This window comes from Solanum dulcamara, chromosome 1, assembly GCF_947179165.1.
Source record: "Solanum dulcamara chromosome 1, daSolDulc1.2, whole genome shotgun sequence".
Lineage (NCBI taxonomy): Eukaryota > Viridiplantae > Streptophyta > Magnoliopsida > Solanales > Solanaceae > Solanum > Solanum dulcamara.
This window is the reverse complement of record NC_077237.1, coordinates 70,977,576-70,995,606: the sequence shown is the minus strand read 5'-3', so window position 1 is coordinate 70,995,606 and position 18,031 is coordinate 70,977,576. Positions and strand designations below refer to the sequence as shown.

The following is an 18,031-nucleotide window of genomic DNA, read 5'->3' as shown; positions in this document are numbered from 1 at the left end:
ACCACGGCCAAGTTTCACGTGCCGTGATGCTCTAAACGGACCGTTAAGGCCTTCCATGAAGAAACTTCAGAGACCTACCCTGGAGGCTTTTCAAAAACTTTCCCAAGTCAAACACCATGGGACCCCATCACGGGACTTGGTGAGCACCACAGACCCTGAAGGGTCCTCGTGAAGTCAGTTCTGGTCAGATTTTAAAAGGGACATTTTGGTCTTTTTCTGCTTTTTAATTCAAAAAATGGAGTCGTTTTGAGGGCAGAATTCTCCCATCTAAAGACACTAAACCCTTCCAAACCTTCATTCTTCACACTTAGACTCAAGACACACAAATTCTCTCTTCTGAAACTCTCTCAAGAACTTCAAGCCAAGCTAGGGTTTCATCTGAAGGCATCTTCAAGTCTCCCTTCCTTTTCAAGCTTTCATTAGGGATTTTGTTTCCCCGAGGTATGTGGGTTTCATCCATGGGTTCTTCCACCCATGTAATTCAAATATTTTCTCAACTTAGTATTTTAAATTCTAAATGATGAAATCTTATGGGCTTTTACATGATGATTCTAAATGACTAGATTATGGCTTATTTGAAGTTTATTTACCTAAATTGATATGTATTGACTCTCAATTTCATGAAATGAAAGATTTATCAAGGCTCCTATATGAAGACTTGAGAGTAGCTTTAAAGTGTTAATGGTGGGTTGTTTTAAGATATTTTAATTGATGCATTTCCATCACTCTCATGCATGCAAGAATTGTTTTAAATGTATTTTATATGAAATGAACCCACCTAGTTTCCTTATGTTGAAATAAAGTTGCATTGAAAGCTTGACTCCAAATGAAAGTTTATAAAGCAAATGTTTATGTTTAAGGGAGTCTTATGAAATGATTGAAAGATGATGAAATGGCTTCTTAACCAAAGAAAGGATTCAATGTGAAAGGACAATTCTCACATATTCGAATCAAATAAAATATTTTAATGAGCTATTCCACCGAATGATGATTTGATGTTTAATGCTATATAAATGCTTATGTTATTATGATATTCAAATGTTATTCTGTTGGATTGACCTAGCACCGAATGTAGTATGTAGATGGGGACTCGACCTAAGAGGTCATTAAGTAAAGTCTCATGTTGCATTAACTATGCGCCAACATAGGAGCTCTTGTAGGCTAGTTAGGCTAGTGGATCCATGATTAACCATTAAAGTTAAAGTTAAAGTTAAAGTTAAGAAATTATTAAAGTTGACGGTCTACCCGGCAAGTAGTCTCCCCGTGCCAACGTAGGGGGTTATGTTGAATTCCATATAATAGTTCGCATGGTCTTAAATATCGGTTACAGTCATCTTCCCACAAAAATGAATGTTTTAAGGTTTTATATGATGATTTCTTATGCATGCATTCACTTATGCATATTGCTTATAAATGTCTTAATGCTCTTCATTGTATATCATGCTCACATACTTAGTACATTCAAAGTACTAACTCATAATTTGGCCTACATGATATCACCATGTAGGGATCGGCGTTGCTCCACACTCTTCTCTCCATGGCTAAGTTCGATCATTGAAGGCTACCACTATTTGATGAGTTCACATGTTTCGGGAACAACACTCCTATCTTTCTAGTTTATGTCATGTATAGACTATTGAGTTACTTTTGGTAATTTTGACTTATATCTTGAGGGTGAGCTAAGAACATGTCTTATCCCTCGCCAAGCCTTAAAGAGAGAAGGATTTGTTGGACAAAAAGGTTTGATTTTTACGATGACTTTGACTCTTGTTCTATGTGGAATCCCTTAGTCCCGTTATCCCTTATATTTCCGCTTGATATTGGTTATCATTACCAATGAAAAGCCTAATGAATGCAAAGAGGCTTAGGTGAGGTACCTTCGGGTGGCTCATTTGCCGTGTCACGTCTAGACCCTAGGCTTGGGTCGTGACATTAACATTCCATTAGGACAACTGTGAACAATGAAGTGTGTTTCTCCCTTTATGAATTTTATTGAATTGGTTCCTTTGAAGTTTGAATAATTAAAATTATTTAAATAATAATGTATTTTGAGGTGACACTTTAAAAGTAAAATAACCAAAAATTAACCGAATTGTATTGATACTGAAGAAAAACCAACATATAGGAATGATTTTAAAAAAAAACCAATTTTGGCCATGCATAGTAAAATAACCGAAAAATTGGGATGGTATTATATTTTAAAAGTAACCGATCGAACCATCTTACTGACGTCCGTAAGTAATTCATATCCAACTTTTGATTTTTAACTTATTTTTGTATTTTTTTTGCTTAAGAGTAGGTATTTAAAAACACTTTTTGTCTTTTTCAAACACCTTCAAAAATAAAAAAGAGTTTAAAACCACAAACTATTTAAAATAAGTCAATCCAAACATATCGAATAAGAGTTCAAGTAAATTATTTAATTATTATATTTATGTTTTTGAATTTAATATCTGTAAAAATTAAATCAGTGTCTTTATAATATAATTTTCAAAAAAGTAAAAAATAAAATAAAAAGGGAGTGAGAAAAAGAATACACACCTGGCCCGTGGGAGAAATTCGACACGAGCGAGTCAACCTTGGCCGAAGCCTCCGGGCAGTGCCCTCCTTATTTGCCATTTCATTTCCACAAAAAAGAGAATAGACAGAGAGTTGATAAGAGCAAGTCTCCATCTATAGTCTATACACACACAGGGGCTGACCTGAGATCCAACTGAACACACACCATGTCGAGAAAACTCTCTTCGCACCTGCGAACCCTACACCTACTTCGATCCACTCCCAAAACCAATTCATTTGCCGCCGCCGCCACCACCACCACCACCACGTCCATATCTTCTTCTTCCTCTCCGTCTCCGGCGGCCTTCCGTTCATCGGTCACCTTCTTCCCTCGCCACTTCAGTACCGTGTCAGGTATCCTTTCGCACTTCTCTCAACCCCTAATTTAATCAGATCTTACGCCTTTTTACTCCAAGTTACGATATAGAGGATTTATATAGTAGAGTTCAACTAGGTTTTGATTGAGATGTAGTGCTGTGATTTGCCTTATTTGATGTTTGTTTCTAGTTAGTTCGTTTTTTTTTAATTCTGAATGGATTGTGATGAGTATGGATGTTTTTCGTTGTGTGGAGCAGAGAATGTGGTTAAGAAAGTGGAGGATATAATGCCCATTGCAACTGGCCATGAGCGTGAAGAGCTTGAAGCTGAGCTCCAAGTGATTTATCTACCATCTTTTTACTAATTTAACATTTGTTGGTTGATATATTAGGTATTATTAATACAAATGTCATTGATAGACGTTACTTGCGACTAAAAATTACATTTGTTCTGTGCTTCTTTAGGGAAGGGAGATTCTTGACATTAACTTTCCTGAAGGTCCTTTTGGTACAAAGGTTAGTGTGGAAATGTGGATTTTCAAGTAACTTTTGGTATTAATATGATTGCTTGTTGCTTTTGTCACCATTATTTTTTATCTGAATAGCCGTCCTACTTTGGTAGGAGTCAGGTCTGCGTACACACTACCCTCCCCAGACCCCACATTGTGGGATTTCACTAGGTCGTTGTTGTTGTTGTTCTATCTAGATTAGTTATTCTTATCTGATGCATAATGATTATTATATCATGTGATTGGTCATTCTCTTATTGACACGTATAATGAGTAACATGCATTCAGTTGGAAATGTTTGGAAGTAGTCGTTGTTTTAGGTGTTCTTTTGAGTGTTAGGTTCTTCTGAGAAAATTCAATTAAAGACGAAAGCAAATTAGATGAAAATGAACAGTGTAAAATTTAGTCTCATAAAGTAACATTTGATGCTGGGAATATGTATTGGTTTGCAACTATTACTCCAGAAGGATTATTGAGTTCTACTAAGCTAAAGGCGAGTCCTGGATCAATCTTACCCCAGGGTTATGTTTTTTAAACCCCACAATTTTGAATTTTGCTGTTAAACTAAGAGTGGTATTTAAGTGGAGGAGGGTAAAAGGCCGTTCCATTGTTCTCCGAATTTTAAAGTTGGAAACAACAAATGTATTTTTTCCCCGATAAAGGACCTGGATCAACCTTGCTATTTCACACTTCTTTACTAGTCATAATTATGTGCTTCCTTCAAGAAAAGGGAGGATTGAGGAGAAGAGAAAGGGGTACGATGGATGGTTGATTTAAATATTTGTAAACGTTGGTTGGCATGAGTGAAAGAGAAGTAAATGAGATTATCTCACTTTCCCTAACTAATTCAAAAGGGATTAAATAGGATTAGCTGGAACTGCAAAGTCCCCTCATTTTCGATTCCTATTCTAACTTCTTCGTGCTTCAACAACTTTGTGAAAGTATGTTTTGAATACACATTAACTTTGCTAGTTTCAAAAAAAATATACAACAACTTTGCCTAAATTCCAAGCTAGTTGGGTTAGTTGTATGAGTGCTTCCCTCTATTTGGTCAAGTTAATTTCAATACTCAAAACTTAGAAATAATCGAAATTCGGGGGTTATCTAAACTTAAAAATTTCTAAATTTTAAACTTATCTTTGCACTGACAATTAAAAAGGCTCTTAACGTCAAAGATAATGTAAGTGTACTAACACGACCAAGTAATCCTTACTACTCCCTCTTTTCCAATTTATGTGGCATACTTTTCTTTTTAGTCCGTCCAAAAGGAATGAATTTAACTAAAAAATTTCTATTTTACCCTTAATGAAATTATTTATAGCCACACAAATATCAAAGATTTATTTTAGACCACACATTTTAAAAGTCTTCATTAATTTCTTAAACTTTGTGCCAAGTCAAGCAGTGCTACGTAAATTGGGATGGAGGGAGTAGTTGATATCACATATGCAAATCTTTTGATTCCACTATGTTCTGCCAATTGTATTCAGTCATGTGCTATTCCAATTGAGAGATTGCTGGCCATTTCTAATAACTTCCTCCATGAGATTTTAGGTCTACCACATTTCTCTTTTAATGCATCAAAATCGTAGTGTGGCAACTAGAGGTCGGTGCATATGGAAGTCATACCATCGCAGGCAACCTTTTCTTGTTTTATCCTCTATGTGTGTTACATATAGTTGCTGTGGAATGTAATCATTTCTAAACTAATCTTAATCTTAGTGACTATATATCCATTTTAACATCCTTGGGTTTTCTTTATCTCAGTAGTAGCTTGGTATTGAATCTTCATTAATAAGATACTTATAAAAAGAATTCATCGGCAATCTTCTTGTGGATAAGTTCAGCTCTCTTTTATAACATTTTTGGTTCCATCATCATTTTAAAGAACTTACCTTTCATTTTGGTAGGTATCTAATTTAGCACATAGTGGGTGTTTGGATGGACTTATTTTAAGTGACTTTTAGCTTTTAAGTTCTTTTTTAGTTTTGGAAGTGTTGCACTCTTTTCTAAGCTAAAGAGTAAGAAAAAAGCCCAAAGTTGGTTGTCCCTAACTTATGATTTTTAGCTTTTAGCTTACAAGTCACTTGAAAAATTCCAATCCAAATATCCCCATAGTACTCTCATAACACTGTCATTTTGAGCAATCCTACATTAGTTTTATATATAACAACATTTTCATGGAATATTGAACATATTTATCTGGATTATATGTATTTCAACACTATAATCTTGTCTTATCTTACCTCAACCTTATTCTTTTATTGAGCTAAGCTTGCAACTTGTATTTCTATGCTAAAACCCTAAGGGGTAATTTGGTTTGCGAATGTTATGTTAGGTTGTTAAGGCTTGGGGGTGTTGCTCAACCCCTGACTGTGCACGAGAGGTGGGAGCCTCGTGTAGGGTCTGTTCCCATAAAAAAAATAAAAATAAAAAATGTTATGTTGGGATTATAGTGTGAAGATTATAATACGAGGATTAAATAATAATGAGATATCCTAAGGGTGTGGCCTAGTGGTCAATCAAGTGGGTTGAGAAGCATGATGTCTCTTGTTCAAATCCCATTAGAGACAACACACTAGCTAGTTTTTTTTCATTTGTCCTAGCTTTGGTGGATAAAGTTACCTAGTACTTGCTGATAGGAATTGACAAATATCCCGCGGAATTAGTCGACGTGCGTGCAAGTTGGTCTCGGACATCACAGTTATAAAATAAATAAATAATGAGATTATTTAGTGGATATAATTTTTTCTCACAGATATTTGGTTCATCAGATTAAAAGTGGGATGTAATGTAAACTATGTATTTGGTTTTACACGACTAGATAAACTTGGATAAAAGTTTCATTTCCAATTTTAACCGTGGCCATTTAAAGGCTTTTGGAGAAGAGCTTTTGGGATGTCATTGATTGTTTTATCTCAAAATTAGCTTATTCGGGCATTGTAATTCCACACTGAATGTGGTTAAGGATAATACTAAAATTGTGGTACATATAATCTTGGGTTATTTATACTGAAATAACAAATCTCAACCAAATATAGGATAAGATAAACCCTTGTTTTATCTCAAAATTATTATTATTCTCATTTCTGATACCAGACAACCCGAGTCATTTGGTTTGAGGGACCTTAAAAATACTCATCACAAAGTGCTGCAAAAAATCGTACAACGATTGATGGAGGGATTAGAAATATGATCTCCACATAACTAATAGATTGTTGGTTCTATAAGGAAAAAGTTGACGGTATTAAATAAAAGATACACTAAATTATGTGGGAGATCATATGCAGTATAAGGTGATAGCAAAAATACTTGCCGAAAGGTTGAAAAAGGTGGTGGATAGGTTAATCAACAAACATCAGATTGCATTCATAGAAGGGAGACAAATAATGGATGTTGCTCTTATTGCAAGTGAATGCGTGGACTCCAAATTGAAAGGTAATGGACCTGGAGTAATGGTGTAATGTGCAAGCTGGACATTGTAAAGGCATATGACCATACAAATTGAAAGTTCCTGCTGAATATATTAAGATAAATGGGCTTTGGAGATAGATGGTGTTGGATTAGATTTTGCATCAATACTGTTAGGTTCTCTATATTTGTGAATGGTGAACTAGGGGTTCTTTCCATCATAAAGGGGTCTTAGACAGGGTGATCCCTTCTCACCTTTCTTGTTTATCCTGGAAATGGAAGGTTTTGACTTGATAGCTTGATGATGACAACAATTCATATGAGGTGTGTGATAAATATTGAAGAAAAATATTATTGAATTGTGTGTCTACATTATTATACAGAGACCCTACTTACAGACACTACAATACAATTCTTTACCAAGCAGGATACTATTTATTATTTCTATTCCTATTTCTATTTCTATTCCTATTCCTATTCTAAGTAGGATTGTATATACCTATTTCTATTCTAACAAAGTGTAATTAAGACTTTTAGATAAGTGGCAATAGTGGAGAAGTAAAAGAAATTTGTCATTTACTATATACAAATTGCACTGTCATCTTTTCTGAGCCTTGGGAGAAACAAATAAGATTCATCAAAATCATCTTTACAGTTGTTTGAAGCTACTTGGGCATGCCTTTGGGTAATAAACATAAGGATGTTGAAATATGGGGTGGCATTGTGGAGAAGACAAAAAGGAGATTAGCTAGATGGACGACATAATACTTGTCCCTAGGAGGCAGACACATCCTAATCATTCAGTGTTAGATTCACTTCCAACATATGTAATGTCACTTTTTCCTTACCTTCAAAAGTGTTGAAGAAATCAGACAAACTAAGAAGGGATTTCTCTGGCAGGGATGCAAAGTGAGTAAAGGTTATAGCCTGGTCAAAGGGAGATAACCTTGAATAGCAAGGATAGGGGAGGTTTGGGCAGTAGAGATTTGAGGAAGCAAAACAACAGTCTACTGATGATAAACTGGTTGTGGACATATAATGAGGAGGGGCAAGCTCTATGGAAGAACATGATCAAATGCAAATATGGTGAAAAGATAAAACCTGTGTTGTAATGTCAGTACTGGTACTTATGGAATTGAGGTCCAGAGGACTATTAGAAACTTGTGGCCAAAATTAAAGGCTAATTTGTACATAAAGGTGGGAGATAGCAGGTGAGCAAAATTTTGGGAGATGCAGGGAAGGACTCCTTCCCAGAGCTGTTCATACTATGCAATAACCTAGAGGCAAAGATCAAGGACTGCTGGACAACTCAGGGGTGGAATCTTTCCTTTAGCAGATTCTACTGAATGATTGAGAAGTGGAGAGAGTAGCCAAATTTCTCTTGAAGAAATAAGAGAATTCTCCGGCACCAACAATGTTCCTGATTCAGTGTGATGGTTACACAATGAGGATGACGCTTTCAATATTAGCAGGGCCTATAAAATAGAAAACAATCAACATAGCAGCAACCAACAAAGATTGTGGATGTGGAGAAACTTGGCGTCAACTAAGGTCAAATGTTTTACATGGCTGGTTGCAAGAAGGGCTTGCCTGACACATGAAGTCCTGAGAAGAAAGGAGCCAACAAAGCTTGTGGAGGAAGGAGCGGATAAACTTAGCACCAATCATGTTAAAATGTTTTACATGGCTGGTTGCTAGAAGGGCCTGCCTCACATGTGAAGTCCTGAAGAAGAAAGGAATGACTATAGTATCTTGGTGTTCATTATATGGGAAGACAAAAGAGACCAATAACCACTTATTTTTGCACTGCTGTTTCACAACACATGTAACAGGTTTGGGCCATATTTCTCAACTTCACAATCAAAGTGGACTATGCCTGAACACACTGCAGACCTGTTGAGTCGCTGCATTAGAAAAAGGGGCAATAAAAGATAAAGGACATGGTGAAGATTAATCCCACATTGCATATGGTGGACAATTTGGAGAGAGGAATAGTAGGAATGTTGAAGATTCATTCTACATTCATAAGGTTAAGTGGAACTGCAATGTTTCTCTCTATTTTTGGTGTAAAGAAATAGGTTTAGAGGAAACAAACAACTTGTAGAATTTTTAGGATCATAAGTATTACTTTTTCTGTTCCAACTTTTGAAGGTCCCAAGCATTAAGGGAGAATACAACATTACCATTTCCAGAAAAAAAGAAAAAGAATGCGTATTAGCAATTAAAAGAGAAGAATTTAAAGTGAAAAATGCCCCTAAATTAGGCAATTCCTACATAACAGTCTTTGTATTATTATTCATCGCATGACAGTCCCTACATTACCGTTCATTATATAACAATCCCTTCATGATTTTTCACCAAACAACCATGCATTTTAATTCCTGTGTAAGTAGCGTGTGAATCGAACAACCCCTCACTATCTTAGCATACTTCTCCAAGCTTTTGGTTGGCTTTTCGATAATCCACTAGGAATATTTTTTTTTGATGACAAGGGAAACCCGCAGCCGTTATCCTTTGGGTGCGATCCACTGTGAATATTATAGGAGTAAATATCTATGAGGCATATCTATGAGGCTTTACTTGTGCCTGTTTATTTGAATTGTACTGCGTAAATATGGTTTCCAACATTTTCTTATTTTTTTATAGGCAAAGTCTTATTAATCTGGTACTAAGCTGGTACAGAAGCAAGTATTAAACATAACTACATAACTTCCATCAGTCACACTACATACTACCCCTTAAGAAGTACAGCCAAACCAAGTAATGATCCATCATATCTAAAGTACTACTAGAACACTACAACAACAACAACAACAACAACAACCCAGTGAAATCTCACAACGTGGGGTCTAGGGAGGATAAAGTGTACGCAGACCTGACTCCTACCAGGGTAGGATGGTTGTTTCCGAAAGACCCTCGACTCAGTAAAATCATTAAAAGAAGTCAGATAAGGATAAGAAGTTCAAAGCGATATGGCAAAGCAAATAACGAAAGCAACCCAGATAAAACAGAGCAATCAAAGTACAGAAAGTAATAGATAATAACAGAAATCAGACCACAAGGAATTATAATGCGCTAATACGCCTACTAAAAAGGAAGAATAACGAGACTATGAACTAGCCTTCTATCCTAATGTAGGTCCTTTACACCCTCCTATCTAAGGTCATGTCCTCAGTAAGTTGTAATTGCGCCAATATTTTCAATATTTTTTCCATGTGAAAATAATCTTCTCTTAAATCTTTGTTTCTATTTGACCATTGTCGCATGCAAGTTTTATTATTGTTTTATCTGCTAATGATGATGGCTGCTAAATCAAAACATTGCTAATTACGATTCTTCAAATAAATCTTATTTGTATGTCTGATGAATAATTCAAGATTATATGTCAGCATTAACCACATGCTAAGAGATGTTATGTGTAGAGATCACTTATGTTTGTTTTCACTTGCGTTTCAAGTTTGATGCATATAAATATGATGGACTCTTTGAATGTTACCTTATCAAAAAATAAATAAATGATCAACTCTTTGTATATTTTATATTGTAGGAAGCGCCTGCTGTTGTCAAATCCTACTATGATAGAAGAATTGTAGGATGCCCTGGAGATGAAGGAGGTAAGTCTCTATTATTTATTTGACAAGTCTCTCCATCATACATTCCTCTAGTCAGTTGACTTCTATCTTTTTAGTTGGTTTCTATTAATGTCCTCCCCCGTTTTCTATTTCTAATTCAATAGAAGATGAGCATGATGTTGTTTGGTTCTGGCTCGAGAAGGGCAAGCCACATGAATGCCCAGTATGCTCACAGTATTTTGTGGTAAGTACAGAATATCCATTAATTCATAGTTAGTCCTGTGGATTGTTATTGATTAAATCTAGGTGAGTTTGTAGGCTGTTGAAGAATTTGCTAGATGTGAATCTGTACTTCCTGTGTTTCTATATCTAGGTTAATCTCAGGATGTTAGGGAATTTTGTAGATGTGAATTTGTTGTTGCTGTTGTATATGTCAAAAATGACATATTTAACATTCATTAATGAAACATTTCCTCAGTTAATAATGAGACTTTTTTTCCTGGGTTAGCTATTGCTTAGCTGCAAAGCACTAATTGTAGTTCTCAATTGTTAAATGTGGTTCTTGCTCCATAAATTGATTGCTTAATTCAGATAGAATGCACATAAGAGGTTCAATTTTATTGACAAAATGATGATTGATGGGGGAGCTGGTAGATGATGAGAAGATTATAAAGGAACACATTCAAGACTTCTATTAAAGCTATTCAGGGAGAATGAAGAAAGGGACCAAACTGGAAGGATGAAGATCTGAAAAGGCTTCCTGATGAAGACAAAGAGTGTCTGCAAAGACCTTTTACTATGGAAGAATTGGAAGTTGTCAAATCTTTTAGAGGAGATAAGGCTCCAGGCCCCAATGGATTTAATCTACACTTCTTTCAAAGATGCTGGAGCACAATAATGGATGATGTTTGAAGGACAGTGGAGATTTTCTATCAGAAGGGTTCTTTTGTTAAAAAGTTTAAATGCCACTTTTATTGCTTTGATACCAAAAAAGAAGTGGGCGGTTGAGGTGAAAGATTTTTAGGCCTATCAGCTTACTTGGGAGTGTACATAAAATTACTGCTAACTGAAAGGCTCAAACTGGTGATTGATAAGTTAGTTTCAGAACGTCAGAATGCATTTTTAAAGAGAGGCAAATAGTTGATGAACTTTGGTCGCCAATGTAAGCATTGAGCAACTAATGAAGTCAAAGAAGAGAGCTTGCAAGCTTGATCTTGAAAAGGCTTATGATCATGTTAACTGGTCATGTTTTTTAAATATTCTGAAACAAATGAAAATTTTGGTGATAAATGGATTGAATGGATCAGATACTGCAAATCTACTATAAAATTATCTATATTGACAAACGGGAGTCCACATGATTTTCTCAACTCTCAAAAAGGCTTGAGGCAAGGAGGTCCACTCCCCCTCTATCTGTTTACTCTGGTGATGAAAGCTTTTAATATAATGGTGAAGCAAGCTGAAAAATTGGGTTGGATAAAAAGCATGAGCTTTGGGAGAAATTTTGTTGATAAGGTTACATTATCGCACATTCTATATGCTGATGACACTCTTCTTTTGTTTGAAGCAGACAACGAACAAATACTTTATCTTAGAGAGATTCCTGGAAATTGTTGAAGCAGTTATGGGTTTGATAGTTAATCTGGCAAAGAGCAGTATTTTCAGCATAATGTAGATGATCCTCTGCCCTTCCATCCCTTGGATAGATAGAGGGGCGTTTGGTTTTTTCGTGTTGTCAAGGAACTAGCTGATATCTTGGGATGTAAGGCGGAAAAGTTCATCATTGTTTATTTGGGGCTTCCACTAGGGGCGAAATGATTAGAGTATCTGGAAAGGTGTCCTGGATAGATTTTCTAGCAAACTTTACTCCATGGAAGAAACAATATCTATCTTTTGGCGGCAGATTTACTCTTCTTAAAAGAGGAGAAGGGTCTAAAATGCCCTCAACTATTCGAATTGGTACAAAATCATCCATCCACCTTTCGGCCCCCAAATACCCCTGACTCCAAACTTTTGGCTCAAAAATACTCTCGATATTAACCCTTTGACTCATATTTGTCCTTATTTTTAACAATTCTCCTAACATAAAATCATTAAATATTTATTTATTATGTTGCCTAATTTGATTGGTCCAAATTAAAACCATTCTCAAATAAATAGCAAAAATCACATATAATTCATATTTTGACCTAATACGCTTGAAAATAATATTAAAAATATATATTAATTTTATAATATATTTCTATTGGCCTATTTTAGATTATACCCAATTCATTATAACCCAACTCATAACTGGGAATCCATCTAAAATCCGCGCATGAATGTTCGTTTAAAAAATATTATTATTTTTTATTAACATTAAATTTTCTATTAATTATCCAATTGTTTTATTCATTTCTTTTTTTTTATTCTTTTTTAATCTCTTATTCTTAATTAGCATATCAGAGGTTCAAACTTGAAATGAACCTAGATGTTCATATTCTTTTAATTTATATTATTATCATGGTGGGGTAAGGGTGGAAATAGGAGAAAAGATTATTTTTTATTCGTTTATTTTGAATTTTGGGTACCCACAAAAGAACAGATGCTATTAAATTATCTTCTATCGAACTAATTATTTCTATATGAATGTCCTCATTATTTTCTTCCCTTTTCCTCTCTTATTTTGTCATAAGCTTAAAAAAATTAAAATTTAAAATTGTGGACAAAATTCCAATAAGAAAAAAAGTGGAAGAGAGTAGAAGTGAAAGAGTGGGAAGGTGATTTTAATATTTAACGGATAAGGGCCTAAAGTACCCTTAGACTATGTGATTTGGTACAATATTTCCCTCCTATCCACTTAATGAGTATGGACCGTTAAAAATAAGGGTATTTTTGAGCCAAAAGGTTGACGTCAAGGTTGTTTGGGGGCCAAAAGGTGCACGGAGGGTAATTTTGTATCAATTCAAATAGTTGAAGGGCATTTTAGGCCCTTCTACGTCTTAAAAGTGTATTGAATGGTATGCCTACCTATCTATGTCCATATTTGCTAGTTGCTATACAGAGAAAGATGAATTCTTTGAGAAGTCAATTCTTATGGGAAGGTAATGTAGACAAGAGAAGATTTCATTTGGTGAAATGGAAGGTGGTTCTGAAAGACTAGAAAGATTGGGGGCGGGAGCTTGGGGGGGGGTTGGATTTGAGAAATCTAAAGCTTCATAATAAAAGTCGGTTATTCAAATGGTATAGCATGGAAGGTGGTGAAATTTGGAAAAAGCTTATTAATGCCATATATGGGAAGAAGGATAGATGGAGAACTATTAGTGAGGGGGGGGGGGTATGGAAGAACATAGGCAGACTTTGGGAAGACTTGGTCAACTTACAAGACTGAAGGTTGGAAATGGAGAAAAAAATTAGATTTCGGATTTCATACATAAGCAGACTTTGGGAAGACTTGGTCAATTTACAAGACTGGAGGTGGGAAATGGAGAAAAAAAAAGATTTTGGACAAAGTTAGGGGATGGTGATAACGTTTAGAGGATAAGTTCTCTTATCTCTTAAATTGCTCTTCTAAAAAGGATGATAGGTAGTATTGCTGAATTTCATTTTAACTCTGGTTGGCAGCCAAGGTTCCAGAGAAAATGAATGATTGAGAGAGAAAAGAATTTTGTCAGTTGCTTCAACAATTGGGTTAAGTTCATACTGATCAGAATAAGGTGGATACCCTGATTTAACTTGCTAGTAACGATAAAAAAATTTCAATTAAGAATTGTTTTAGTATGTTGATAATGCAGTCAGGACACAGGTCAGTGGGATAATTCTTGGCCTTGGAAGATGATATGGAAGACACAAGCTCCCGTTAAAGTAGTATGTTTTGGATGGGTTACAATAGGGGGGCATCTTAACTTGAAATAACTTGCAGAAAAGAGGATTTAAGCTATGTACTAGGTGCTTCCTATGTCAAGAAGACCAGGGAACCGTTGAGCACTTTTTTCTCCATTGCAAAATTTCTAGAGAATGTTGGGAGTTTTTCCTAAATCTTTGTGGTATTAATTGGGTGATGCCTCAGAAAGTGAAAGGTTTGCTGGAAGGTTAGCAACAACATGTAATACCAAAAGAGATAAAAGCAAATATGGGGAACTATTCCACTGTGCATCTTATGGACAATTTGGCTAGAGAGGAACAAAGCTTGCTTTGAAGGGAAGAGAACTCACATTTCTAGGATTAAGTATAGATGTTTGCAAAATTTGTATTTATGGTGTAAAGGTAGTTTAATAAATGGTTTGAACCAGTATATGAATATATTGGATTATATAGGAAGCAGAGTGTAGGAGGCTGCTTTTTGTTTTGTGGTGTTTGTGTTTCATTTCCTGTAACATCTTGGTTACTATTTAATAAAATCTCTATGTATAAAAAAGAAGAAGAAGAAGATTGAACGCAATTTCAATGTGCATGAATTGGGCAAGTTCAGTTATGTGTTAATCCATGTAGAATTTGATGGCTTAAGTGAAATTCTTATTTTCATACTAAATGGTTTCTTGTATTGCAGTTGGAAGTGGTTGGACCTGGAGGACCTCCTGATGGACATGGCAGTGATGATGAGGGTCATCACTGATAGTGTGCCTTGTATTTTTTTTGTCAGAATAAATTTGATTGAGACAATGAGAGAAAACTTATTTTACAAACTGACGATTCAAAGCCGTGTTCTTTCTTTGCCTTTACTGGATTATTGTTCTTATGGTTGCTGTGGCAGCAGTGAAGTTGAATATTTTTTGCTTATTTATTTTATACAATAGACATGTCGTGGTCTACTTGAAATATAGACCCAGTTTCTTGAAATGCATAGTTAAATAATCAATGGCTACAATTTAATTCTTTTGTAATTGTTCCTTTCACGGAGTGCGCACGTTGAAGTTCCTTGGACTTGTGTCTTATGGTGAAGCATTTTGATGAAAAATGCTATACTAGTGTTATTATTTGTATCCAGAGTAAGATTGAATTGTTGAATGATGATATTTCTATCCTTGGTTTGCTTTCCCTTTGAAAGTCAGGGTAACATGAAAATCATCAAAAATAAAAAAGAAAAGAAGGAAAAGTCATGTTAAGAGGAACTAATTGATGAAGCGAACAAAATAAACTTTTATGATTTTTTTCTGCATTGTTTACTGTATAATCAAAGATATATCATTCAAAAGCATTGCTTCTTGGTATTGTTTAATTGAACAAGTATTAAGACGAGCCAACTAAAACGAAATGAATGAAAAGAGAAATTTTTAAAAGATAATATGAATCTTGAGGACATTAATTATTTTCATTCAACTTGGTATCATTTAAGAAAATTTAAAAATATATGTAAAATAAAACACCTAAAAATCGCATGGTAAAGATGTCACGCCCCCAAATTAACCCAACTTATATTACCCATTGAGTGAACCTTGTATTAGCTGACTATGATTATTAATAAACTCAGTATAATAGTAAATTGTGAAAATACATCAAATCATTCTCAAATTTAGCAGTCAAATTTACTTTAATATCTTAATTTTACGGGCTTTTGTTTACCTCCTTATTCCAGTTTGATGTAAATACATACCACTCCAAAAATATAACATCAGCCTCACAATGACAAGTATATTACATACGCACCACCTCATTGCCACATTAGAATCATATAATCACCACGTCATAGTCAAGAAAAACACAGATTTATTTCACAAAGTTTTTTTCTTCTCCTACTCGCTTGCACGCCATTGTCAACTATTAAATCAAAGATTGTCCGACAAAACCTCAGACTCTTTCACGGGGAGTCTGTATTTTCTTTTAAAAAATAAAATCTTGGAAGTAAAAGATAAAGAAAATATGTGGGTCTTGTTTTTGTGATTTTTTGTTCTGTGTTTAATGATAGTGTACTTTGTGTGAAATTTGAAAAAGGAGAAAAGGGATAGGGTGCGGATGGGAAGTTTGAGGATAAATAAACCAATATGACGATCGTATAAGTGGATGAACAAGATATTTTGGATAGTTAAATAGAATAAAATCTAGTTCATATATTTGATACGTAATTTAAAACTATCTGAGTTATACATTGAATATGATTTTATCTGAAAGCACTGTTTCAAAAATGTTTTACAAATTAATAGTACTTGTAAATATAGGGTATCTGAGGTTGCCCACTTTTTCCAAGCTAACTAAATAGTACCTCTTTACTCTTTTTTTTTAGTTAGTCCCAATTTATAAGAATACACATTATTATATTTAATAATAATTTAACTTTGAAATATTCATTTTACCCTTAATGAAATGATTTATAACCACACAAAGATTTATGTAAGATTTTTTTGGGATCATGGGTCGCCCATGTGAACCGATTCGATCCAATCTTACCCGATGTAATGACTCTGAAGGTCATTTTTGGAATTTTTGCAAAATGACCATTTTACCCCTCCCCCTAGTTGCTCCGAGTCTTATATGATTTGTATCGAGAGTCAGTTTTAAGAAAATTCTATGAAAAAGTTGGGTTTTAAAAAATTTGGAGTTTTCATAAGATTTAAGTGTTTAAAGTGGTTTTTAGGCCAACCGGAGCTTCGAGTCTCGAAATAGAATTCTATCGATTTCAGCAGCTTCGAAATGGGGAAATTGGTCTAGGAGTGATTATAGAATCAAAATTGGGGCTATAACGAAGAATTGAAGTCTTGAGTTGGTAATTTGATGAATTTTAGGCCAATGTTTGACTTTGGTCAACTTTTGGAGTTTTGACACCCGAAATGAAATTCTGATGACTCCGTCAAATTTAGGGGATAGTTTTTGGTTTAGAAGAAGTGTTAGTGAAATTTTTAGAGGTTCCGAGCCCATTTTGGTATTTTGGAGGCCTAAATTAGTTTAGTGGTGACTTTTGAAGTTTCGGATCAAGGAGACCTCAATTCGAATTCTGATGGTTTCATTAAATCTGGAATGTCGAAATTAATATGGTAGAATATAACATCAAAATTAGTATTTTTGTTGTTGGTTGCTGATATCTGGTGTAGGAATTCTTATTCTTCGCGATCGCGTAGGCCTAGTCGCGATTGCGAAGGGTTAGCTTAATTGGTCATTGCGATCCTGAGGACTTCTTTGCCAAATAATTTATGCCAAAGGAAATGATTTCGGTGAGAAATGATTTCTGCCAAAATGAAATGGTTTCTGCAATGCCGATGGGAAATGGTTCCGGCGAGAGATGAGTTATGCCATAGGGAAATGGTTCTTGCGGATACATGGTTCATGTGTGGCCCCCATGGGTTCTGGCCTGCTAGTTAGTGGATGTGTATCATTTAGGAAAGACATGTATCACTATATGTGACATTGCATTGCATTTCATCGAATCATACATATTTGGCATTTTGGACTGTTTTACCCCTGCTATCCCTTTGATCTGTATTCTTGACTTTTGAGATCCTATTGATATTTGAGTTGTACTGTGGTAGAGACTTATATGTATATCTGTATTTTGCTGTTAGAATTGTTAGACTGGCCTGATTTTCGTGCAGGTTGCAGTCTGGGGGTTAGATGGTATGACAGGAGTACGTGTGTCTTATTAGCTTAGCTTAGTCTTAGTTGTTCGCTTACTCACCCTTGCTATCTACACATGTGTAGGTTCTGAGCTCGAAAAGTGATCCAGTTCTCTCATTTTACATCCGCGGCTTACTGA

At 35.1% G+C, this 18,031-nt stretch overlaps 1 protein-coding gene across 1 annotated transcript; it reads left to right on the top strand.

The window, feature by feature from the left end:
* The first annotated feature begins 2,547 nt into the window (after positions 1-2,547).
* Positions 2,548-15,230, top strand: LOC129896655 (cytochrome c oxidase subunit 5b-1, mitochondrial-like). The gene is made up of 6 exons (XM_055972622.1): positions 2,548-2,913; positions 3,135-3,214; positions 3,342-3,392; positions 10,344-10,410; positions 10,533-10,612; positions 14,897-15,230. The coding sequence occupies exons 1-6, from the start codon at positions 2,727-2,729 to the stop codon at positions 14,960-14,962; spliced, it is 531 nt and encodes a 176-aa protein (XP_055828597.1). The 5' UTR covers positions 2,548-2,726; the 3' UTR covers positions 14,963-15,230.
* Positions 15,231-18,031: the final 2,801 nt, after the last annotated feature.

Excerpts from the sequence above, each read along its gene's own strand:
- LOC129896655 (XM_055972622.1), top strand. The coding sequence starts at position 2,727 with ATGTCGAGAAAACTCTCTTCGCACCTGCGAACCCTACACCTACTTCGA. Across the intron at positions 3,393-10,343 it reads AAGGTCCTTTTGGTACAAAG|GAAGCGCCTGCTGTTGTCAA; the intron begins GTTAGTGTGGAA and ends TTTATATTGTAG. Across the intron at positions 10,411-10,532 it reads ATGCCCTGGAGATGAAGGAG|AAGATGAGCATGATGTTGTT; the intron begins GTAAGTCTCTAT and ends CTAATTCAATAG.